The 17035-nt window shown below is 38.6% G+C and overlaps 1 protein-coding gene across 1 annotated transcript; it reads right to left on the bottom strand.

Moving 5' to 3' along the window:
• Positions 1 to 3423: 3423 nt before the first annotated feature.
• On the bottom strand, positions 3424 to 15956 carry LOC140861496 (uncharacterized). Its single transcript, XM_073264517.1, has 8 exons — positions 15452 to 15956; positions 15200 to 15397; positions 15098 to 15153; positions 14849 to 14987; positions 5070 to 5123; positions 4634 to 4742; positions 4281 to 4483; positions 3424 to 3539 (listed from the first exon to the last, which is right to left on the bottom strand). Exons 1-8 carry the CDS (start codon positions 15954 to 15956, stop codon positions 3424 to 3426), a joined length of 1380 nt encoding a protein of 459 aa, XP_073120618.1.
• Between the last annotated feature and the right edge of the window lie 1079 nt (positions 15957 to 17035).

The following is a 17035-nucleotide window of genomic DNA, read 5'->3' as shown; positions in this document are numbered from 1 at the left end:
CTCAGCATCAGGCTCATCATTGGAGATGTGAGCAGAGGGAGGAATAGAAGAGGAAGCCTTTCATTGCTTGAGGCTTTCCAAAATTTGTGCCAGAGTGGCATCTTCATCCGAATCAGCATTTGCTTGAGGAGCAGTAGCTGCAGAAGTGTCCTTAGGAGGAACACCATCAGATGGACTCGAATCACTGCTGTCAGAAGCAGATTCAACAATCGGAGCGGAGACAGAGGCAGCAGCAGAGCCAGAAGGTTTCTTCCTCGCCACAAATTCATAATCGGCATCCTCCGAATCATCACCAGAGCTGCGATCCTCTTCGGCCATGGAGATACTAGGACCCTTGTAGAATCTCTTGGATTGAGTAAAATCAGGGTTATATCCTGCTTGACTTTTTGATCGGCGAGCCATTGGTGCAGCAGGATTCACCTTATTCAAAATGGAGAAATCAGAAAGATTCTCCACATCAATTGCATTGCCTGGTTCTCCAGGCATGAGAACAGCGAGAGGAACAGGTTCCATGGGTACTGGAACTATCGGCAGAGAAGGAGTGGAAGATGGGTTTTCTGGTGTTGTAACATCGGCAGCAACATCAGGCTCTTTGTGGCCCATCTCACATCGAATATCCTGTGGATCAAATCCTGCCATTGAACGAAAATTTGAGAGTGAGAGAAGGGTAGGGTTTGCAGAGAAAAACAATCGGGAATCAAGAATTGTGAGAAGATGATAATGCCCGATAATTATTAAAAATCATATATATAGAACCCTTATCTCAAACGGTAACAAAATCCTAACAAACCCATAATTAACCTGATCCCTGATCTCCCTCCAGTTACAACGGTAACTTTCCTGACGGCCAAAAATTAAAAACTAGATTAAAGAGATAAAATCCCATAAATAAGGCAATAATCTGAGATAACTATTTCAGCCCAAATCTTCCAAAATTAACTCCACATCGGCTTAACACCACTGAAACAAAAATCAATCACAAAAATTCAATTTTTAGTAAATAGGGTAAATCATCAAAATTCGTCTATGTAGAACCTTACCCAAAAACAGGAACTTATGAGAAAAAATGCATATGCATGACCTATTTTATGCCTAAACAGAGTGTCACATAAAATAAAAATGCAATCACAAGCGAAACAATATGTTGACAAGTGTAGTGTTTCCTCTCGTGTTGCCAACATCATCAACAACACCAAAGTTTTTCAAAAGAATTTTAATTTTGCACACTTGATTACTCTTAACAGACAAAATTTCAGAAGTGGTAGCTTTCACACTAATCGAACAGTCTTCATTGGACTCAACTAGGTAGCTTTTTCCATTTTATTCCGATTTGACAAAGTTTGTTTTTATGACATTGGTCACCAAACTTCCTAAAAGATTTTAACACTGAAAGTGCGAGACCACCTTTCACATGGAACAAGAACATGGAATACACGTACATTCCTCAACTACTCGGTGGTTTGATCAGAGTTCTAAGCCAAAAAGGGTCAGTGTGCCAAAAAGATTTTTGCAGAAAAACTTGGCATCAATTGAATCATTGTAACAGAAATTCAAGCACTACACAAAACAAAATGAGTGCAGAATGCCTAAAATCCTAAAAATGCATGACAAGAAAAACAACAGTGTTGTCGGTAGTGTGGTAACACCGCAGACAACACATGCAAAGGATTATAATGCACACATGCTGAGAGACCTCCGAAGAGTTGAGAATCTCTCATGATCTAATGCTTTAGTAAAGATGTCTGCCAATTGGTTATTGGTTCCAACAAACTTCATTCGAATCATACCTTTTTCTACCAAATCTCGAATAAAGTGATGACGAATGTCAATGTGTTTTGTGCATGAGTGTTGAACTGGATTCTTTGATATATCAATAGCACTCGAATTATCACAATAAACAATGGGGGGTTCACTCTTAAAACCATAGTCTTCAATCATTTGGTTCATCCAAAGAAGTTGTGAACAACAACTTTCGGCTGCCACTTATTCAGATTCAGCAGTCGAAAGTGACACACAATTTTGCTTACGACTATACCATGAAACCAAATTATTTCCAAGGTAAAAACACCCACCCGTAGTGCTCTTTCTATCATTCACATCACCAGCCCAGTCAGCATCACTAAAACCTACAAGGTTAGTGTTGGTTTCCCTCGTATACCACAATCACAAATCCAATGTACCCGAAACATATTTCAAAATTCTCATAACAGCTTTTAAATGGGTAACCTTTGGATCAGATTGGTACCTAGCACATAAACACACACTGAACATGATATCAGTATGACTAGCAGTCAAATACAAAAGACTCCCTATCATGCTGCGATACATGGTGTTGTCAACACCAGCCGCAACACTGTCTTTTCCTAATTTTTCACTTGAGCCCATAGGAGTTTTCATGTTCTTAACATTCTCTTTGCAAAACGTTTTTACCAAATTCTTTGCATACTTACTTTGACAAAGAAAAATCTCATCATTTGTTTGCTTAACTTGAAATCCAAGGAAAAAGGTTAACTCTCCTACCATGCTCATTTCAAAAGTAGAAGACATGTATTCAACAAAACTATCAACATGATTTTGAGACAAAGCACCAAAGATAATGTCATCCACATAGACTTGACAAATAAGAATTTCACCTTTGGCCTTTTGAATAAAAAGGGTTTTGTCAACCTCACCTCGTTTGAAGCCAATTTCGAGTAAATACTCGGTCAACCTACCATACCATGCTCGTGGAGCTTGCTTCAAACCATAGAGTGAATTCTTCAACTTGTAAACATGATCCAAGTGGTGTGGATTCTCAAAGCCTTTGGGTTGCTTCACATACACTTTCTCATTCAAAATGCCATTAAAAAATGCACTCTTTACATCCATTTGGTAAAGTTTTATACCCATATGACATGCAATTGCTAGCAATAGTCGGACAAACTCAATGCAGGCAACAGGAGCGAAGGTCTCATCAAAATCAACCCCCTCAACCTGAGTATACCCTTGAGCAACCAACCTTGCTTTGTTCCTTATGATGTTTCCTGATTCATCGGTTTTATTTTTGAAAATCCATTTTGTACCAATGACATTACCATGATCAGGTGGTGGAACTAAAAACCAAACATCATTTCGAACAAATTGCTCAAGTTCTTCATGCATGGCATTTACCCAAAATTCATCATTCAAAGCATCATTGACATTCTTGGGTTCAATATTGGAAACAAAACAGGAATGCATTACCTGTGAGTATACGGAACTCATGCATACTAACCCAACCATCTTGCGGTAGTCAACTTTGTCCTTAGCACGGGTTTGCCTTGTTCTATGAACATCTCCAATAATCTGAGATGAAGGATGATTCTTCTGTATCTTGCTTGGAATGTCCTTTACAATAATCATCTCAACTTTCTCATTTTCTTGCAAATTTTCCTCATGAACAGTTTATGGAGGAACCAGTGTTGTGTTTGGTGTTGCAACATCAGGAACAACACTGTGTTCTTCGAAGGAAATTTCCAGCGAGCTTTCAGTATCATCTTCAGCAATTTTTCCCTTGAGATCTGCACCATCATCAAAAACAACATTAATAGATTCCATCATTGTTCTGGTTCTAAGGTTATACATCCTATATGCACGACTATTAGTAGAATAACCAAGGAACAAACACTTATCACTCTTGGAATCAAATTTTGCTAGGTGATTTCTATCGTTCAAAACATAACACACACAACCAAATATATGAAAATAATTAAGATTTGGTCTCTTTCCCATGAGGATTTCATAGGAAGTCATCGAAGATCCACTTCTCAAATAAACACGATTGGAAATATGGCACGCTGTGTTCAATGCTTCTGCCCAAAATCTTTTGGAGATATTTTTTGAGCTCATCATCACCCTAGCCATCTCCTGCAATGTTCTATTCTTCCTTTCGGCAATTCCATTCTGTTGAGGAGTTTTTGGGGCAGAGAACTCTTGTGAGATGCCGTTCTTATCACACAAAGAAGAAAACAATGAGTTCTCAAATTCCTTTCCATGATCAGTTCTGATCCTTGCTACAGTCAAAGTATGTAGGTTAGTAATCTTGGTAAACAACTTCTTAAAAACACCAAAAGTGTCTGATTTTTCTCTAAGAAATCTTACCCATGTAAAACGAGAAAAATCATCAACACATACCAAAGAATACTTTTTACCTCCATAACTTTTGACTTCTATGGGACCCATCAAATCCATGTGCAAAAGTTCAAGACACCGTGTTGTCCAATAGTGTTGTAACAGGGGATGCGCAACACGGGTTTGCTTACCTTTTTGGCATGCACCACAAACATATGGAACACCAGTCTTTAGATTTGGAAGACCTCTGACAGCTTCATACTTACTCAGATTCTTTAAGGTCTTGAAATTCACATGTCCAAGTTTTTGGTGCCATAGACTAAACTCATCAACCTTTGAGTGTCTACATGCCAATTCTTCACCGAGTTGGTAGCAGTTATCAACTGATCTTGTACTTGTGATAACACAACGATTAGCATTATCAAAAACTTCACAAGTATTCTTATCAAACTTCACATGCAAGTCATCATCACATAATTGACTAATTGAAATTAAATTTGCATTAAGTCCTTCAACGTGTAAGACATTATGAAGCTTTGGAAACCCTTCCACATTGAGTGTTCCTTTGCCAACAATTCTTCCCTTTGCACCACCTCCGTAGGTCACTCTACCACCATTTTGTTCAATGTAGTCCGTGAGATGATCTTTCAAACCTGTCATGTGCCGAGAGCTTCCACTATCAAAATACCAATTACCTGCAGTGTTAGCTTTCAAGGAAGTATAAATAACAAAACATCTAACATCAGGATTTTGTATCCAAACTTTCTTCACAGTGGGCCTCTTTCTGCCAGTGTTGCTCTTGGTGTTGGACAACACGGAGGGTAACACTTGCTTAGATTCCCACAAAACATAGTCATTTTTAAGCTTACGACAAAAAAGCCTGATATGACCAAATTTAAGACAATAGTGACATACAAAAGGACGCTTCCATTGTTTTGGCTTAGGAACAAAAACATCCTTTTCAACAATGAGTTTCTTACCTTTCAAAGCAGTTGAAGGATGGTTCAAGGAATCATTACCTTCCTTCACAAACACTGGTGTTTTGGAACATTCACCAGTTTCAAAAACACTTTCTTTAAAACCAAGTTCAAACTTATCATTCTTACCCATAGTAAAAATGGAATCAAGTTTGCTCGAACTGGAATTAAATTTATCAAGTGTAGTTTTTGCTCTTTCAAGTTCAGAATTCAGCAACCCTAATTCCAGATCTTTCTTACTCATGAGAATTTCCAGTCTATGAAAGAGTGGGTGCCCGGTGAGCCAACTTGTGGCTAAGGGCTTTGATGACTCTTTGTATAAACAATCTTTTGTTTAATATAATTTACACTTTTATTAATGGCAATGACTTTGTCTTTCTTCATATTGTGATATTGTGATATACTATTGTTGTTTTGATAAAGACCTTGAATATACTATAGTGTATGTAAGATGTGGTAGAACATGGGGATGTCTATCATGAAACACATCTTATAGTCACTGTATATTCTAAACTGTTCCTAGTCGATTGAGCCGTCCGAGAATAAGGATAAGGATCGCTCGAGTTTGAGACTAGCTTTTGCGATGCGGAGTACCACGTTTCATTGGTAAGGAACATAGAGATGTTCGAAGCATGCAAATGGATATTCATATGATGAATGATCGAACTACCCTATCCGGACTTTCCAAGTGGTTATCACTTATCGAGTGGATATAGTCCGCGGTTTTGGTTGTACACCATTAGTCCTTACTACTTGAAACATCATTGAGACTCTATATGCTAGTACTGTGCTTTGACTCGTTTACCGATTCTATTGGGGTCATCAGGTGTCGGGATTGGATACAGTTACAACACATATAGGAGTCGATGCTTTGTTGTCAAGGATTCACCACATACTTGCGAGTGTGGATATCCTATGCGATCTGAGGAGATATTAGTGTGACAAATCTCTGGCCAGAGTACATGATGTGATTTAAGAAATGGTTTCTTAGTAGCACATGCGATGTCACTATTTGATCTTCAAGATGCATTGCATAGTTATCGAATCTCGAGCGACTCTCGATATACCAATGGTTGTTGATTCGATCGGGATATATGGATGAAGGGACCGTACTGTACGCTAACCAAAATCTATTGGTTCTTGTAGGCACTATCAGTGATACCTAGGGAATCATGGGGCGATGTTGCTAGGCGCTCATACCATGATTCGATGGGCAAGTCGGAAATTGTTGTTCCGAGTCACAAGGAGTTGTGAGCCCACGGCTAGCTGTATCCCTGAACCATTGAGGGTCACACAGTGTAATGGATTTTTAATCCCCGTTGGGATATTTAAATTTAAAGAGTTAAATTTAATGAACGAAGAAGTTGGACTTCTTATTTAAGAGTAGAGGAGTAAGATTTCCTAAAATGACATAGGGATGACCATTTTTTGGAAATCACTGAATTCGGATTCAGAAAAATTTATCTTGACTTTAAAAGGTGCAGAAATGGTTTCTGTGCACATTGGTGAAATCGGTTTATCAATCGGAGTCACGATGAATTTTATATTAATTTCTGAACATGCGGGCTTTGCTTGTCGGGCTTGAACTTATGACTAATGGGCCCTAAGCTGTTAGCGGCCTACATTATAAATAAGTTATTGCAGTACAGAAATTACATACAACAGGTCATAAAATAATTTTCGAAAACCCTAATTTTATTTTATTGTGGCCGCCGCCCCCTCTCCCTCTGCTTGAGAAAAATCCAGCCTGTGATTTTGAATTACAGTCTGGTTTAACGGATCAAATTCGTTAATCTCTTCGTAGAAACTTCTGATAGATTTTCTAGTGCAATCTATCAGAGGGATTAAATATCCATTCGTGGACCTGATTGAAGAACAGTTCGTCCATCAGTTCCAGGGATATACAACAAGAGCAGAGAAATCTGTTGGTGTCCAAAATCTCGATTCGAGATTAAAGGTAAAAATTTTATAATCGTTATTTAATTTTTACACACACAATTTAATCGTAAGGTTGATACCTATTATGGAATCGTTCCATACAAAAAAATTTTAAACTTCCGCTGCACCGGGTATCAATCATAATTGATCTGATCGCCGCGTTCTCCAACAGTGGTATCAGAGCCAGGTTGCTCAGATCAAGCGATTAAATTAATCGATTGTACAAAAATTTTTAGGCCTCGGTTTTTGAAACAAAATAAATATTTTAAAAATAAAAATATTTTTTTTCCGGGCAAAAACCCGGGCAGCGATTGGATCGCTGCCCGGGGCAGGGGCAGCGATCGTTGCTGCCCCGGGCAGCGCACGGCGCTGGGCGCTGCGCAGGGCAGCGATCGTTGCTGCCCGGCCCGGGAATGTCCCGGGCGGCCCGCGGGAAAAATTATTTTTAATTTTTTAAATTAAATTTTAATATGTTAAAATTCTATTTTTGGTCCGATCGAAAATTGTTTTGATTGGTCCACGAGGCGTCGGATCGAATTGTTCGAGTCCGAAAATTTTAAAATTGATTTTTGGATAAATTTGAATTTTTGGAAAATTTTAATATTTTATCCTTTAATTGAATTTTGAAATTAAATATTTTTGGTACAATTGATGATAAGATATGATCTTATGGATATATTGAGTAAAATATGATTTTATGTATAAAATTGGATTTTATAGATAAAATATGATTTTATTTGATAAAAAGATAAAATATGATTTTGTATGTAAAATAAGATTTTATGTATGAAATATGATTTTATCCTTTTAAATTTAAATTGCCATTGCATGTTATCCAATAAATTAATTTTGAATTAAATGTTATTGGATAAGGATGATCGATTGCCATGACCAATTTTGTAGGTGTATGTTTGGAATTTACATTTGTTTTTATTGTTGTTGGTTTTATTAATGGGCCTGGTTTATGACCCAAATATGAATGTCATATGTAATAAAAGTGGGCTTGGTTTATGGCCCGTTCCCACCCCTTAAAAATGTATCCCCTACTTGTCATTGTTATTTATACTAAATACATTAGATTTAGTGGGAGATCAAGATTTGAAGATGGAGGTGGGCCCAACAGACAATAAAGACAGAAGAAATGTAAATTGGAAGCAAATGTAATAGGATTGCATTGCATACTGCATATTACCTAGGATTGGACTAAGACTCGTGATTGGCAACCACGGGTCGATTAGAAATGGAATCGATCATCCTATATAATATGTGATATTATAGTTGTATGCATGTTTTAGACATAATTGTGTGAATCCGGCAAGCATACAAAATTTTTAAAAATGATGAGACAAATTTTTATAATTAAAAATCCCTCATTTTAAATATGATTTAAAATTGATATCAAGATAAATAAAGGAAATTTAAATTTGTTTAAATGTTCCTACCTTCCATCAACGATCAATGTATGAGATGCTACCCGCGGATACGGTCCGGCTCATATTATTGGGGGGGGCCGTTCGTCGGAAAGCTGTACATTGGATCGACACATGTTGTAAGTTGGGTGGAACTCCCATGGGATCGGCTCATATTATTGGGGGATCCACATGACGACCGTCCATCACAACTTAATATTGATGGGTCATCTTGACATGTCACAATAAACGGCGTCATATTATTGGGCCCTTATTGGACATGAGGTAAAAACATGGAGGTTGCTTTGGAAGCAATTGGGCTCTACCATTTGAAAATTATGGTTGGCTGATATTATTCGGGACCATAAGTTTGTCAATTGGACTCCATGTTCTCACTAAGGAAAACAGTTTCCCGTTTTCACTAGAGGGTAGTGAAATCGTTAAAATAGTGGGAGTGAGATTCATAAAATAAATTTCGCCTATTTTATGTCTTAGTAAATTGCTTAAACAATCACTGATATTTGTCTGTTTCTTTTCAGTATTTCATAAGATGAATTCGCGTAATCCACTTTTCTCGATCCTCGAACAAAATAAGTTGACTGGCGCAAACTATACGGAATGGTTCCGTAAGTTGAAGATTGTCTTGACTTCGGAGAAGATGCTCTACGTGTTAGAAAAATCTCCTCCGAAGGAAGCACCAGCTGATGTAAGTCCGGAGGAGTTAGCCAAGCTTGATACATGGTGGGACCATGATATCAAGACCAAATGCTATATGCAAGCCTCGATGTCTGATGAACTCCAGAGGCGATTTGAGGACACCGTGAATGCTGCTGATATTCACGTGCAACTCAAGGAACTTTTTGGGGCTCAATCGAGGGCTGAAAGGTTCGCTACTGTAAAGGAGCTAATGACGTGTCGCATGCGTGAAGGGACTTCGGTCCGTGATCATGGGGTACGAGTGATTTGGCTCATACAGAAGTTGGTAACCCTTGATTTGGTGTTGGAGCATGAACTCAACGTGGACTTACTACTTCTGTCTCTTCCTTCTTCGTTTGATGGATTTGTGGTAAATTTCAATATGAACAAGATAGAGGCCTCCCTTGAAGAGATGGTCAATATTCTTGTGACATATGAATCCACATTAAAGAAGGATAAACCGGCTTTCTTGGTGGGCTCCTCTTCTTCTGCTAAGAAGGGGCCAAGTACAAAGGGTAAGAAACGTTCTGCCCCACCCAAGAAAATCGAACCCGAGAAGAAGTACAAGACAAAGGCTTCAAACATGGAAAAATCCAAGGATGTTTGCCATTACTGCAAGAAGCCCGGTCATTGAAGCGTAACTGCAAGGAATATCTAGAGCAGTTGCGAACTGCAAAGGGTATGTTCTATATTGAAATAAATGTTTCACTTAATACTACTTCTTGGGTATTGGATACCGGATGTGGATCTCACATTTGCAATGATTTGCAGGTGATGACAAGAAGTCGCAGGCTTAGGATGGGTGAGACCCAACTGAGGCTCGGAAATGGTTCCAGAGTTGAAGCAAAAGCCGTGGGAGATGTTTATTTAATTTTTCAGAACGGTTTTAAGTTATTTTTAAGAGATGTTTTATTTGTTCCGGATTTGATTAAAAACATTATTTCTGTTTCTATGCTTGATAGAGATGGTTATTCTTGCAATTTTGTGAATGAGATTTGCAATATTTACAAGAATGAATGTTTGATTGGAAATGGACAACTTGAAAATGATCTATACAACTTAAAACTAAAAGACGTTCCAATAAATTATGTTGATAAACCGGCAACAACAAACAAAAGGAAAATCGATAGCCAAAACCCGGCAAACCTTTGGCACGCTAGGCTAGGTCATATTTCCTCAAGGAGGATGAACAAGCTAGTGGGAGAGGGCATGTTTGATATGTCTGATATTAACTCTCTACCTACTTGTGAATCCTGCCTAAAAGGAAAAATAACTAAATCTCCTTTTAAGGGGAAACCTGAGCGTAGTCAAAATCTGTTGGATTTGATCCATACAGATGTTTGTGGTCCATTTAGAGTTGGGACTCAATATGGCCACACCTACTTCATTACCTTTACTGATGATTATTCAAGGTATGGGTATTTATATTTAATGAAATATAAGTCTGAAGCATTTGAAAAGTTCAAAGAATTCAAGGCTGAAGTAGAAAACAAGCTAGGTAAAAGTATTAAAGCACTTCGATCGGATCGAGGTGGAGAATACTTGAGTACCGAGTTTTTGGACTATCTAAAAGAGAATGGGATTCTCTCTCAGTGGACTCCTCCTATGACACCACAGCTTAATGGTGTATCGGAGCGTCGTAATCGAACTTTGTTGGACATGGTTCGATCCATGATGAGCTTCACTGAGCTTCCACCTTCGTTTTGGGGCTATGCGCTTGAAACGGCGGTATTGTTGTTGAACAACGTCCACACTAAAGCAGTGGACAAAACACCATACGAGTTATGGAATGGCAAAGCTCCTAAGTATTCGTACTTGAGGATTTGGGGATGTCCTGCTTACGTGAAGCGGACAGTGGGAGATAAGTTGGATAGTCGATCCAGCTTATGTTATTTTGTAGGGTATCCGAAGAATTCAATCGGATATTATTTCTATTATCCTGCTGAAACAAAGGTGTTTGTTTCAAGGAATGCCACCTTCTTGGAGAAGGAGTTCTTATTGGATAAGAAAGGCGAGATGATGGAACTCGAAGAAATTCGAGAAGAACCCAAAATACAAAATAACGATCCTACACCTCAGGAACCATTGCTGGACACGCCTGTACCTAGAAGATCCGAGAGGACTTCTAGACCTCCTATTCGATATGGTCTTCTTCTTGATGGGGATCAAGATGAACCCGATGTTGGATGTGATCCAAGAAACTTCAAGGAAGCAATTTCTGATGCGGATTCAAATTTATGGCTTGAAGCTATGCAGTCGGAAATAGATTCGATGCATACAAACCAAGTTTGGTCTTTAGTAGATCCTCCCGATGGAATTGTTCCAATAGGGTGTAAATGGATCTACAAGAGAAAGCTTGGGCCTGATGGTAAGGTATTGAACTACAAGGCGCGATTGGTGGCAAAAGGTTATACTCAAAGACAAGGAGTTGACTATGATGAAACCTTTTCACCAGTTGCAATGTTCAAGTCCATAAGAATCCTTATTTCCATAGCTGCATGGTATGACTATGAGATATGGCAAATGGATGTGAAGACTGCTTTTCTTAATGGAGACATTAAGGAAGAAATCTATATGAAGCAGCCTGAGGGGTACACATCCATGGGAAGCGAGCATAAGGTATGCAAGCTTCAGAGATCAATTTATGGTCTAAAACAAGCATCAAGAAGTTGGAACCAAAAATTTGATGAAACAATAAAAGATTTTGGTTTCATCAAGAATCCGGAGGAACCATGCGTGTACAAGAAAGTAGTTAAGGATGCTGTGACATTCTTAGTACTTTATGTTGATGACATCCTACTCATTGGGAATGATGTAGGGATGTTGCAGTCAACAAAGATATGGTTATCAGGTAGATTCTCGATGAAGGATTTGGGTGAGGCATCCTATATTCTTGAGATACAGATCTATAGAGATAGATCTAAGAGAATGATAGGACTCACTCAATCAACCTACATCGACACCATATTGAAACGGTTTTCAATGGATGGGTCCAAGAGAGGACATCTACCCATGTGTCATGGAGTTTCTCTATCCAAGTCTATGTGTCCCAGGACTGATGAAGAGATAGAGAAAATGACACATGTACCATATGCGTCAGCCATAGGTAGTATCATGTATGGGATGATATCTACCAGACCGGATGTAGCATTTGCTCTGAGTGTCACGAGCAGATATCAAGCTAATCCCGGTCAAATGCATTGGAAAGCCGTGAAGGACATTCTTAAGTACTTACGAAGGACTAAGAATATGTTCATGGTATATGGAGGAAGAGAACTAAAATTGGAAGGCTATACCGACTCTAGCTTCCAAAGTGACGTGGATGACTCGAAGTCAACCTCTGGATTTGTGTTCATGCTCAATGGCGGTGCTGTCTCTTGGAAGAGTTCCAAGCAGGACACCACAGCGGATTCCACCACTGAAGCTGAATACATTGCAGCATCAGCTGCTGCTAAAGAGGCCGTTTGGATGAGGAATTTTGTCCAAGAGTTGGGCGTCATTCCTGAAGTTGTTGGTCTAGTCCCGGTGTACTGTGACAACACGGGTGCCGTTGCTCAGGCAAAGGAACCAAGGTCTCATCAAAGATCCAAACACGTACTGAGGAAATACCACATCATCTGGGAGATTGTGGAAAGAGGAGACATCACTGTCGAAAGAGTGGCCTCTGCAGACAATATCGCTGATCCACTTATTAAGCCCTTGCTAGGACCATTATTTGACAAACATCGCGAAGCAATGGGTCTACGTAGTATGACTAGTTGGCTATAGGGCAAGTGGGAGATTGAAAGAGTGGGTGCCCGGTGAGCCAACTTGTGGCTAAGGGCTTTGATGACTCTTTGTATAAACAATCTTTTGTTTAATATAATTTACACTTTTATTAATGGCAAGGACTTTGTCTTTCTTCATATTGTGTTATTGTGATATACTATTGTTGTTTTGATAAAGACCTTGAATATACTATAGTGTATGTAAGATGTGGTAGAACATGGGGATGTCTATCATGAAACACATCTTATAGTCACTGTATATTCTAAACTGTTCCTAGTCGATTGAGCCGTCCGAGAATAAGGATAAGGATCGCTCGAGTTTGAGACTAGCTTTTGCGATGCGGAGTACCACGTTTCATTGGTAAGGAACATAGAGATGTTCGAAGCATGCAAATGGATATTCATATGATGAATGATCGAACTACCCTATCCGGACTTTTCAAGTGGTTATCACTTATCGAGTGGATATAGTCCGCGGTTTTGGTTGTACACCATTAGTCCTTACTACTTGAAACATCATTGAGACTCTATATGCTAGTACTGTGCTTTGACTCGTTTACCGATTCTATTGGGGTCATCAGGTGTCGGGATTGGGTACAGTTACAACACATATAGGAGTCGATGCTTTGTTGTCAAGGATTCACCACATACTTGCGAGTGTGGATATCCTATGCGATCTGAGGAGATATTAGTGTGACGAATCTCTGGCCAGAGTACATGATGTGGTTTAAGAAATGGTTTCTTAGTAGCACATGCGATGTCACTATTTGATCTTCAAGATGTATTGCATAGTTATCGAATCTCGAGCGACTCTCGATATACCAATGGTTGTTGATTCGATCGGGATATATGGATGAAGGGACCGTACTGTACGCTAACCAAAATCTATTGGTTTTTGTAGGAACTATCAGTGATACCTAGGGAATCATGGGGCGATGTTGCTAGGCGCTCATACCATGATTCGATGGGCAAGTCGGAAATTGTTGTTCCGAGTCACAAGGAGTTGTGAGCCCATGGCTAGCTGTATCTCTGAACCATTGAGGGTCACACAGTGTAATGAATTTTTAATCCCCGTTGAGATAGTTAAATTTAAAGAGTTAAATTTAATGAACGAAGAAGTTGGACTTCTTATTTAAGAGTAGAGGAGTAAGATTTCCTAAAATGACATAGGGATGGCCATTTTTTGGAAATCACTGAATTCGGATTCAGAAAAATTTATCTTGACTTTAAAAGGTGCAGAAATGGTTTCTGTGCACATTGGTGAAATCGGTTTATCAATCGGAGTCACGATGAATTTTATATTAATTTCTGAACATGCGGGCTTTGCTTGTCGGGCTTGAACTTATGACTAATGGGCCCTAAGCTGTTAGCGGCCTACATTATAAATAAGTTATTGCAGTACAGAAATTACATACAACAGGTCATAAAATAATTTTCGAAAACCCTAATTTTATTTTATTGTGGCCGCCGCCCCCTCTCTCTCTGCTTGAGAAAAATCCAGCCTGTGATTTTGAATTACAGTCTGGTTTAACGGATCAAATTCGTTAATCTCTTCGTAGAAACTTCTGATAGATTTTCTAGTGCAATCTATCAGAGGGATTAAATATCCATTCGTGGACCTGATTGAAGAACAGTTCGTCCATCAGTTCCAGGGATATACAACAAGAGCAGAGAAATCTGTTGGTGTCCAAAATCTCGATTCGAGATTAAAGGTAAAAATTTTATAATCGTTATTTAATTTTTACACACACAATTTAATCGTAAGGTTGATACCTATTATGGAATCGTTCCATACAAAAAATTTTTAAACTTCCGCGGCACCGGGTATCAATCATAATTGATCTGATCGCCGCGTTCTCCAACAGTCTAGCCACAACAGCTTTCAATTCAGTATTCTCTTTTGTAAGAGTTTTGTTCAACTGATTCCTCTTGTTCCAATCACTGTATAACTCTTCATAGAGTTTTTGAATACCTTCCAGAGTATAAGGATCAGCTACCTGTTCTTCATGATTGCTGGAATTGTCAAGGTTAGAAGCAACAAAACAAACAGATTTTTGAACAGTGTTGCGTCCAGGTGTTGCAACACCAGAGCCAACACCGAGAGGATTAATCTGAAAATTTTTCTTACTCTCCAGTAAAGCAGTAAAAGATATGAGATCTGCCTATTCAACCTTTTCTTGTTCTTCTTCAGAATCATAATCACTCAGAGCAACATTCATACCTTTCCGAAGGCGATTTGCGCATTCATAAGCGTAGTGTCCATATCCCTTACATTCCCTGCATTGAACATTATCAAAAATTTTGCTTGAGGACTGATTCTTACCTTCATACCTTTGACGAGGTCCTCGAGTAGCAGCAGGTTTTTGAGGTTTCTCTGACATAGGCAGTCTAGGAAACTTTGAGGGTTGTGCACTTTTCACATCCTTCTTTTCTTTCATTACCTTGAGATAATCAGTAAATTTCTTCGAGATCAAGGCAATAGAATTTTTCTCAAGATCAGAATCATTTACTTCCTGTTGAACTTCAGCAAAATCATTGTAAACATCATTAGATACTTGAAAAGCAATAGACTTACCTTTCGAGTCATCTTCGGCTTCCAACTCCATCTCATAGGTGCAAAGAGAACTAATTAACTCATCCAAACCCATTATAGATGTATCTTTTGATTCATCTATAGCACAAACCTTGGTGTGAAATCTTTTGGGAACAGAACGAAGCACTTTCGATACAAGTCTCTCGTTCGAAATAGGATCACCAAGAATAGATGCTTCATTCGCAAGGCTCTTCAACCTTCCATTGTATTCCATGATGGTCTCTGATTCCTCCATTCTCATTATTTCAAATTTTGAAGTTATGAGACGCATCCTTGTCTTCTTGACACTAGCCGAGCCTTCACAGTGGGTTTGTAGTTTCTCCCAAGCATCCCTAGCACAAGTACAAGTACCAATTAGATTAAACAAGTTCATATCAACTGAAGTGAACATAGCATTAAGAGCTTTAGCATTATAAATAGCCGCTGTATTCTCATCGGCTGTCCATTGTGATCTTGGCTTTGGTACTGGTACATCATCATCTCTCATGGGTGGTGTCCAACCGTCAAGAATACGCTGTCAAGCCCTGGACTCAATGGATTGAATATACATGCTTATCTTCAATTTCCAAGGGCCGTAGTTTGTCCCATCCAAAATAGGTGGACGAATTGCATTTGTGTACGGAGTGTCCATAACTAACCTGTAACACAAACCAGAAACTCACTTAGTAAAGTCAAGTGGTGGCTCTGATGCCACGTGAAAGAAACAGTGTACGTAGTTGTTATGTAAAATAAGGCAGTGTTGTTGTTTGTGTTGTAACACCACAGACAACACAGTGCAACGGAAATTTAAAGCGTAAATAAAAACACAAGTAAATAATTTTGCACGAGTATAAAACTCGTGCGGGTGCCTTAGGGCTAAATATCACTAGTAAACGTAAGAATAGTCTTACAAAGTAATCCTAGTGATTTTACGAAAAGTCATTAAATCCTAAATTTCTCAACGAGTTGAGAAATCAAACTTGCATCCTAAAATACAATAAGAGTATAAAAGAAATTGGATGCAACTCCCATAGCCTAAATTGAAGAGACAAAAAATATCTTCAACAACACAGTTCCCACAGTGTTGTCTCTGATGTCTTCAACACGAACGGTGACACGGGGATATGCAACAACGATGGTTGCAAACTTTGCTTCAGAATTCTTCAAGATCTTCCTCGAATTCTTCAGAGTATGCGCAGAGTATTTTTCGTCTGAAGCTCTCACTTTTCTTGTGCGTGGAAATCTCCTTTTATAGATAAGCATCCAAATCTTGAAGATTGCCTTAGATAGAGTCCTACATAAATAAGGAAACTAGTTTTAGTATGAAATAAACTCTATCAAATCTTGTAAATCAAATCTTGATAATATCGAATTATATTATGTCAAATAATCACCTTATCAAGATCTAATTGAAACTTTGGCAAATATATCATTAACATATTCGAAAATATATACTCAATATTTACCAAATATCCTATCTTGTCTAGAAAGCAAAATCTTATAATTTCCAATTAATTAGGGCCGACATATTCAAGCAATAAAATTCCTTTCACACGCCTTTTCATAACTCAAGTTAATACTAAATTC

The sequence above is a fragment of the Henckelia pumila genome, chromosome 4 (assembly GCF_033568475.1).
Source record: "Henckelia pumila isolate YLH828 chromosome 4, ASM3356847v2, whole genome shotgun sequence".
Classification (NCBI taxonomy): domain Eukaryota; kingdom Viridiplantae; phylum Streptophyta; class Magnoliopsida; order Lamiales; family Gesneriaceae; genus Henckelia; species Henckelia pumila.
Note: the sequence above shows the minus strand (reverse complement) of the source record. Positions and strands in the feature narration are given on the sequence as shown.